This window comes from Leptopilina boulardi, unplaced genomic scaffold (genome assembly GCF_019393585.1).
Source record: "Leptopilina boulardi isolate dan_hultmark-lab unplaced genomic scaffold, ZJU_Lbou_2.1 LbouV2_112, whole genome shotgun sequence".
Classification (NCBI taxonomy): Eukaryota; Metazoa; Arthropoda; class Insecta; order Hymenoptera; family Figitidae; genus Leptopilina; species Leptopilina boulardi.
Window position 1 is genome coordinate 2422640 of NW_026137655.1, and position 10097 is coordinate 2432736.

The 10097-nt window shown below is 23.3% G+C and overlaps 1 protein-coding gene across 1 annotated transcript in view; it reads left to right on the forward strand.

Annotated features, from left to right (window-relative positions):
* Nucleotides 1-5802, forward strand: part of LOC127278297 (suppressor of lurcher protein 1) — a 291379-nt gene extending 285577 nt beyond the window's left edge. The window contains exon 13 of the mRNA XM_051299947.1: nt 4423-5802. Coding sequence (XP_051155904.1) covers nt 4423-4469 — 47 coding nt within the window. The 3' untranslated portion in view covers nt 4470-5802. The remainder of the gene's footprint in view (nt 1-4422) is intronic.
* Nucleotides 5803-10097: the final 4295 nt, after the last annotated feature.

The window sequence follows — 10097 nt, forward strand, 5'->3', positions numbered from 1 at the left end:
ACTGCTCTTGTCACGTTGTTCAACATGTACTTAATAGGGGTAACTGCGCTGATTGAATTCACGATGCAATACGACCTTTTCAATCGGAAGCTGATATTTCTATTTTTCTGTCATCACAAAATTACTTCTAATGAATTCGTTTTTTTTTTTTTTTTGTATTTTTTGTCTAAACCAATTTCAATTTACAGATTTATAGAATTTTTTGAATATGAAATCAAAAATAACGATTTTGTTGATTTGAATTAACAAATTTGATATTTTAGTAAAATTTGCATTTTTGTACTAGTAGTATTAGACTGTTTTAGTCAGACAAGGATAGTAACAATTTCTGCGCCAGAAATAATTTTCAAAATTTTATTTATTCTATTCTGTGATAGAAATAATTTTTCAAATTTTATTTATTCCATTCTGTGATAGAAATATTATGAATAAATTAAAAATTTCTAAATTCATATTTTTAATATATGTTTGAAATAAAATTTATAGGGATATATAATACGAGTATATTGAGAGAGGTTTATATAGATGTGCACACTATGGGTATATTCTCAAGAGCATATTGTTTGCAGAAAATACACCTCAACACAAGTATCATAGATATATTGGTATAAGAAATACGATAGATTCGCAAACATCAGTCATCCCTTATCATATCCGATGAAAGACATATGTTTGGGTCAGTCAATCTGCTTTCCGATAAGCATCAATAGGATTTATCGAACAATAGATGCGCTAGAACTCTATATATCTAATAATGTACAAGCTGTTTATTAATTCTATTTTTATTATTAATAATGCAATACCTGTATATTAATTTCAGAATTATATTTATTTACAATTATTTTTTATTTACATTTTATCCTTTTTTGAGTTTTATTTTATTATTTTTTTATTCTTATTATTATTTTGTCGTTATTATTTTTATTATTCGACAATTTATTATCAAAGAAAAATAACATTGTCTATTATATTAGAGCTACTGAATATATATATTTTTAAGGCACTATATTTTAAAAGAGAATTAATAGAATGTCTATTAAATAAACGAAACGTTAAAAGCTTTGAAAGAGATGTTTTTGTTAGCTTTGTTCATCAACAGGTAGCTTTGACAGACGATGCGAATTTTCATCGTTTGATTATATATCATATTTATTGATCTAGGTGTCTCACGCGTAAAATTGCTCATAACTTTGTTTGTCAGCTTGCAAAATTTTGGTTGAAATCTTTAAATTAAAATTTTACTTGTCTCGAATCAAAAGTTATTTAAAATTTCATCTTCTAGCTAAATAAATATTTAATTAATTTAAAATAAATTTTATTTGGAACAAAATTTTGTTAAAAAACAATTTTTATATTTACATTAAACACAAATATTTTTTTATTAACTGGCAAAGAATAAAAAAAACATCCCCTAAATACAGGATTATTATAATAATAAATCGTCACTTTTTTTATTCACACTCATGAAAATTTTTCCTCAAGCTATTTTTAAACATAACCATAATTTGAAAATTTTTAAATTTTTTACAAGTTAAAATAATTTTTGCTTAACATCGCTTATAAATATACTTTAAAATTTTTCATACAATATTCTATATACGAAATAAAACAGATTGACATAAAAATTACTAATAACTATTTATTTTATATTTCAAAAAAAAAATAAAAACTAATAACAATTATTATTGTCCGTGACAAAAACAGTGCGTGTCAATTAAAAGTTTATTAATAATGTAATTGGAAAATTGAAATATGAACAAATGGAAATTGGCCATTTTGTTATTTTATATAGTTATTTTAAATAAATATAATTGGCACTTGGTGGCGTACATTATTTCCCCCTCCTCTGTATATGCTTCAATGTGATTATTCTCATATATATATATATATATATATATATATATAGCAAAACCGACACACACAGCAATGAATTAGTCAATATTCAACGATCAGAAATTGTTGAATTTTACACCACTTTGCATCGTATTCTCCCGCTGATTGCACATTTATGTTTGTTCCCAATTATATATATATATACCATCATTCAGTTTTCCCCCGGAGGAGAAATATATTGAATTCGTATATATATATATATATATATTTATGAAAACTCATTATATTAATTTACATAAATAATACTAAATTAAATAATATTTAATGTTATATTACAAATTTTCTATGTCAGTAGTTTCTGTTTGTATAATTACTAAACGATTGTTCATTATAAAATAAAAAACAGTGTGTTGTAATTATTTTACAAGTAGTATGAACAAAATTTAGTCAGACAGAATTTTTTTCTGATTATTCTAATTAGAATAAATAATAATGAATAAATAATAATTTTTTATTTTTTATAAGTGGTAAAAACCGTTTTAGTCAGACACGTTTTTAAATTTTTTTATTCTAGCACAAGTAGTAAACGACTGTTTTAGTCAGACAGAAACGTTTCTATTTGTTTTGATTCCAGTTTCAGTAGTATAAGTCAGTTTCAATCAGACTCGAATGGTTAATATAATTATAAATTTGTTACCAGTAGTAAAAGTCAACTTTGGTCAGACAAAACTTTTTTAATTCTTAACAATTTTTCAATCAGTAGTAGAAGACAATTTTAGTCAGGCGCAAAGTGTTTTATGTATATTATCTATAAGTATAGTAATAGAAAGTTATAGTGAGACAAAAATTGTCCTAAAAATAAAAATTCATATTGTCAGTAGTAAAAGCATTTTTAGTCAGACAGAAATTTTCCTAATAATTTTAATTTTACTCTCAGTAGTAAAAATAAGTTTTAATCAGACAATATATTTTTCTGCAATTTATCTAATAGTAGTAATAGACAGTTGTAGGCAGACAAAAAAATTTAAACATTTCAAAGTAGGAAAATTTATAATAAATTATTATTTTCCATAAATTATTGCACATAAAAAAATAATTTTTTGTATTTTAAATTTTGTTCTTTATTTATTCAAGAGTATAATGATGGCTCCTATATATATATTTTGATACCACAGCTGTTTACATAGTAGCTTTTACGTTCACTTGTAGTTTGCAACAACATATAGAACATTGTAATCACTGGCACGTAATTCTTTGAAAAAATGTCGAAACATTGATGGAACTTGAACCCCTGTAAACTTCCGACACAGAAAATCAATTTTCCCCTCACACCTAATTTCACTTGAGTTTGTCCTTGTTAAAATGATGTTTACTAATTGTTGGATTATCTTCTCATACCACTTGATTATAACAATTAATTTCAAAAAATTAATAGTATAATTAAAAAAATGTGATTAAAAACAAATAAAAAAAAATGAAAAAAAAAATTGTTTGTTAATTTTGATTAATGAACTATTAATAGACAATTTGCTTGGGACAATTGTTCAACACAGGATGCAAACACATCTGTGGCAAATGAAAATTTAATTAAAATATTCATTGTCACATAACAAGAGTGTTAATAAGAATGGCCAATCAGTTTTACTGTTAACAATGAAATGCATTGTATGTATATATACATGTTTTGCTCGCGACAATATGCACGCGAATGAAATTGGAATAAATGATGTAAATACGCCTCATTTACTTTGTGTATATATATACACTATTTGCGCATTCGCTGGCAATACTTAATTAAAGTATACTCGAGTAATAGAACAACTTTGAAACATAATTAACGTCTTTTAAATGAACTTGTGTTAAAGCCATATATTTCAAGTTATTTATTCTTGTAATAAAATACGAAGGCGAGTTTCTTGAGAGAGTGAGAGAAGATGCTCTCTCAAAAAGGTTCACGAGAAACCTGATATCTATAATAAGATGGGCATTTTTAAATACTTCCTGTCATTAACATGTTTATAATTAAATTATGTATCATAATACAAAAAAGTTATTTTTAATAAAATTTTTTTTTCAAAAAAAAATAAATTCCAAATAATTTATTTTTTTACAATTTTTTTTAATAATTCAACGATTTGAAATAAAATCGTAATAGTATTGTATTTTAATTACTCTTTTTACTCCAAATGAAATGAAACTTAAATAATGACTTTTTTTTTCTTTTTTTTCTGTTTCTCAAAGAATGACTTTGTAAGTTTGTAATGGTAAAGTTTAATTCACGTCAAATGCTGCATTGGATAAGTTTAGTTGTTCAGACATTTCAATTTAAATCAGTTTCAGAAACATTTTTCAATTCGGATCTAATTACAATTGTAAGGATAATATTCGTTTCTTATATTATAATAAATGAAAGATTTTATAGTTTATAAAGAGTTTTCAATGTTATAATTAAACTTTTCTTCATTAAATATTCTTGTTGGTATTTTATAACAAAAGAGAATTAATTAAAGAGATTTTTTTTATAATAAAGAAACATTTTTTATTTTAATAAAATATTTTTTAAAAAAAAATTTGTTTTCTATGTTACAGGTTGTGCATTACTGCTGTTGTTGGCCTACAAAATTTTATTTATTTAAATGAATACAACATCTTGAAAAGCAATCTACGCGATTGGATCACTGGCTCAACATCACAACGAAAAAGTTCTGTCAATAATAATAAAAAAAAAAAAGCGAATGAAAATCACACGTGTCCTTTCCAAATGAAAAGAAAAGCGATTTGTTTCTATTATATTAAAAAAAATTCGCCGAAAAAATCGCCCTTCTTTGAAAAAATATTTTTTTTCCGGTACATCATCGATTAAAGTATTAAAAACAAAAGCTGAAAAGAAATGCACTCAGTTCACAAATTACGAAAAATATATAGTCCAATAAAAGTCGTGTGATTCAAGTTTCAAAGAATCGCCTCCAACGCAGTTGCTCTGGGACAGAAAGAACGAATGAAAAAAGCTTCAAGAATTCAATACTTCAGCATCCCTCTTCTCAGAAGGTAAATTAAGAGGTTTGTTCTACGATTTCTTTAAAGAGAAGAAAACTTATTAGTGCGGGACATCCAATTAAGTTCTTTTTTTTCCCTTTCTTTTTTTTTTATTAACCAGCTCTTTTAATGGACATCAACTTTTACAGATTCTAGGAAAAAAAGAAATTTTATTGCAAAAACAAATAATCTTCCACCTAATTAAAATTCTCAATTAGTAACAATTTTTTATTTTCAAAAATATTAAAAATTTACAAACTATTTTGATACATTTTAACATTAAAAATTAATATAAATTACAAATTTTTACAAATTTTTTTTAAAATTTTTTTTCGTATTCGAGGAAAAATATTGTTCTAGAGCGACTGATATAAATTTGAAAAAAATTCTTTCTCGAACTGTGTCCACCGTAGATATGCATCGAACGCATTTTTTTAACATGCGTCCCTTATATGACTGTGATGTTTTCATGTTTTCTTAACTTCTCAGAAGACGAAGATACTTAGGTAATATTATATTTAAAAATGTGAGAAAAAATCTCCAAATGCGTGACGTATGTCGTGTAAAAAAAAAAATCTATTTTCCATATAGGTTGAATGCATCAATGAGTGACCACGTGGTTTTCTCGATTTTTCCCCCCCAAAAAAATAAAATATTTATGTTTGAAAAAATTAGACATTTTTTACAAACAGAAATTTTTTAAATCAATTAAAATTGAAAAGAAAAATTTATTTACATCAATTTTTAAAAAACATGTCAGTCACTGATGTGACATTTTTTAAAAAAGAAAAAAAATTTTAGCAATAAATACGATTTTTTAAATAGAGAAAAAAAAATTTTTATCCAAAAAGTTTTTTAACATAAAATAAATGTTTAATTCGATAAATATATTTCTAAAAAAAAGTTTTTCTAAAACTTCCCTTGAATTAAAAACTATTTTATAAATGCAAAATAATAATTTAATTATAAAATTTTATAAAAAATTCTAAATATTTACTCTTTTTTTTGTATTTAATATATTAATCATTCATTGTTGTTTTCATCCTAGCAGGATTTCCGAATTGACTAAATAAAAGTAATGTTATAATAAAGAAATTATATCATGATTTTTAAAAAATTGTAAAAAGGTATCATAATATTGGTACAATAGGTTTTACAAAGAAGAAACAAAAAATTTTTATTTTTCACCTTACAGAACGAACATTTATTACACTTAATGTACATTGCATTACAATATTTTTCATGTTATTAAATTTTATTCACAAAAAAAATTCTCCCTTTTTAATTATCTACAAGAATAAAAGGGATAAAAATCCTTTCAAGTTAAACTTGTAAAAAAAACTTGTAAATTTAAAAAAAAATTTAAATAATGTGAAAAAAAATTATAATCCATTTAATTAAAATTTATTTTTTAAAATTAAACAAAGATTTAGTGTTAAAAATTATTATTTCTTGTTTTGTAAAAAGAAAAATGTTTTGAGAACTTTAATTTTAAAATATTTTTTATTTTAAAAAAAACATTTTTATACGTAGGGCCTTTAAGAAAATTATTTGTAATTATATAGCATAAATAATATAATTGAAAACATTAAATAAATTACGCTGAAAAAAAGGTCTATTTAGAATGAATTGGAAGCTGCGAGGACATAAATATAGCTAGTCTAATAAATTTTGTTACTACGACTTATATAGGTAACATTTCTAAACAATTTAGTGAATAAAAAAAAATAATATTTATAAAGTAATAAAAAAATAAAAAATTATTTCAATTTTTACGTGTGAAAATAATTGACATTTTTATCAATTTTTCCAATAAAAAGATTGAAATATAAAATAATTTCACTTGACAGTATATTCTAATTATAATTTCCTTTTTAATTACTTTATTAATTAATTCAAATTCCACTTTGATTTTCGTGATTTAAAAAGCTAAAAATATTTTTTCTTAATAATACAAAATATCTGAATAATTAAAATTTTCATTTTTTAATAAATCATCAAAATTTTCGTTTTTAATTTTTTATAAAATTCATTCTCTCTTATCGGATTTATTTCACTTTTCATTTTTATCAATAAATATATAAATATAATACAGCTGATATTTATTTCGCCCCCGAAATAAGAAAAGAGAAATTCCAATATTGCAAAATAATATTTATTTTAGTGTATGTGTGTATAAAATATTTTTCACAGAGAGCACGTAGAAAAATTTATTCATTATTTACTTGAGCAAACTGTTATTCTCTCATGAGAGAAAATTCAGCATGAAAATTTAATTTACACGGAACGAAGATTCAGAGCATAAAAGTTTTTATATATACAATATAAAGCTTATATAATAAAAACAACAAGAAAAAAGAGGAAAGAAAAGAAATAGATAGTAGTATGGAATTTAAGTAATAATTAACGAAAAAAACTTAATACTTTTTCACTTTTAATAAATATTTACTTGGAAAATCTATATCATTTATATAACCCTGAAAGTATTTTCTGATAAATTCATGAAATTGATACATTTTTCAATTTTAATCTATATATGGCAAAAACAATATGTTTCCAAATAATGAGAAATCCTGCAAATTCGTTTATTATTTTTTCTGCTTCAAAGCGCAGTGCGAATGTAATAAAAGATTTCAAAAAAAAAAAATTGTAAAAGTATTAATAAAAATATATAATTAATTTTTAAATATTGTAATTAATTCAAAATATTATTTTACTATTGTAAAATATTAATTATTATTATTATTATTAATTAAAATATTATTTTGAAACTACACACACATACCTATATATATGGATAAAATAAAATTGTGCTGCGCGTGTATGAAAGATTAAAGTTACAATGTACATAAAAAAAAATAAAATTAAAAAAATTTTTGCTCGTTATTAATTTTTCCGGACAGAGAATAATGACATGAATTTTATTATATATCATGTGAATGAATGTATAGATGCCATTATACAATACATTATTAGATAGAAATAATATCACTGTGTATGTTAGACAATTGTGAATATTTTTTAATATAGGTTTATAAAGCGTTGGTGACTTCCATCCTAAAATAGTTAATTTGAGCCTTAAAGGAGAAAAGAAAAAAGAAAAAAGAAAAAACAATGTGTGCAAGCAAAAAATGTGAATTACGAAAAAGTGTGTGTACATGTGTGAAATTTTATCTGTACATGAAGTGAATTGTAGATTGAGTATATGATTATAGAAAATCACAACCTGTTTACTAAAATATATTTATATGTTATACAATAAAATAATATTAGTAAGTTGTATACTTAAATTGGCACTACGAAGTACGTATAAATAGCGTATCACATTGTACATACGGTTGTATTTAATCTGATCGGCCACTGTCACTTATATACATATATACATACATATATATATATATATATATATATATATATATATATAAATGAATTGTCATACACATTTCACTCGCAATCTGTATCAAATAAACTCATTCGCTGACGAATTCGTTTCAAAATTCCGATGTGAAAATACCTTTGAAAAACTAAAATATCGTTATTGTCATTTCCACACCCTCGACTCGATAAAATTAAATAATTAAAGTAAAAATAACAAAAACTTTATACGAGTAGAAAATTATTATTCAAAAATATTTTTTTTTTTTTAAAAAAGACTGATTTAGATTTTTTTTTTAAAGACAATTTTTTTAGAAAATCTATACAATATTTTTTATTTCAGAAAATGGTAATTAGTAGTAACAGACAAGTTTAGTCAGACGAGCACAAATTGAATTTTTACTTAATATTTTTGTATTTAAAAAAAAAGATTTCTTATCATACAATGATTTAAGTTCCAGTACTTTCGTATCAGTAGTAAAAGTCAATTTTAGTCAGGCAAAATAGTTTCATAAATTTTATTATCAGAAGCAAAAATTATTAACCCTATTTTAGTTTCAGTGAAAAAAGAGTGTTTTAGTCAGACATTTTATTTAGTATCTTGTAATTTGGTACTAGTAGTAAAAGACAATTTTAGCCAGAAAAAAGTTATAGAAGCAAAAATTTTAGTCAACAATTGCATTTGTAATAATTTTGTATTAGTAGCTAAAGTTCAAAAATTTTGTAACTATTTTTATTTTTTATATTTTTAATATACCAAATTTTATCCTATAAGTAGTAACAAATATTTTTAGTCAGACAAAAATCCCTATTATTCTTTGCATAAATTTAGTGATAAAAGACAGTTAAGGTAAGACAATTATATTTATTTCACGTTCTGTATCAGTAGTAAAAGTCAATTTCAGTCAGACACAAAATTTTTATTAACGAAATACTTGTTAAATGGTTTATTATATAGTAATTTACTACTAGTAGTAAAATTCCATTTTAGTCAGACAAAACCTATTGAATCTTGAATTTTATAATCTCTAAAAAATAGTTTTCTAGTCAGACCTAAAAATCTAATATCTGGATATTTTTATAACAGTAGTAAAAGACGATTTTAGTCAGACAAACCCTACTTTGGTAACTAGTGGAAAATGACGATTTTAGTCAGACTATCACTTCCTATTATTACCGATAAATAAAAACATTTTGTCTGACCAAAAAAAATTTTTCTACTACTTCTAATTCAATGTTTTGTCTGACCTAAATTTTCTTTTACTACTGATTCTAAAGTTTCGTAATTAATGATAAATTTAAAAAAAAAAAAAGAAAATATTCTCCATTATTTAAAATTAAAACGTAGGTAGTTGAAAATCAAATATCCGTTTACCTTCAACGCCAGACAAAGAACAATGGAGTGAAATTTCTTTTAAGAAAAACGATCACAATTAATATTAGACTGCTGTTTAATGGTGCTATTTTCCCCAAAGCCACAAGTTTACCAAGTTATATCAAACTTCATTGTACAGTTGAAAACTTTATGAAAACTACTTTAATTTGAAAACCACACACAATGTAGGAAAACTATATCTCTCTCACACTATTTTTCATAATATTCTGACATTAATGAAGTAAAAATACTCCATAAAAAAGATAAAAGATCATATTTTTTTTTTCTAAAAATAAATTTTCAAAGTCTCACTTTAAAAGGATAAAAAAAAATCGACTAACTTTTGGAAAAATCAGTTTCGTAAAGGAAAATTCTAAAAGAAGTTTTTTGCGCATGAAAATTCATTTGCCCCAGATTTCTAAATCTTGTTTGCGATAGTTTATCTTACCGCACATACATGTATGATATGGGGTCCGAA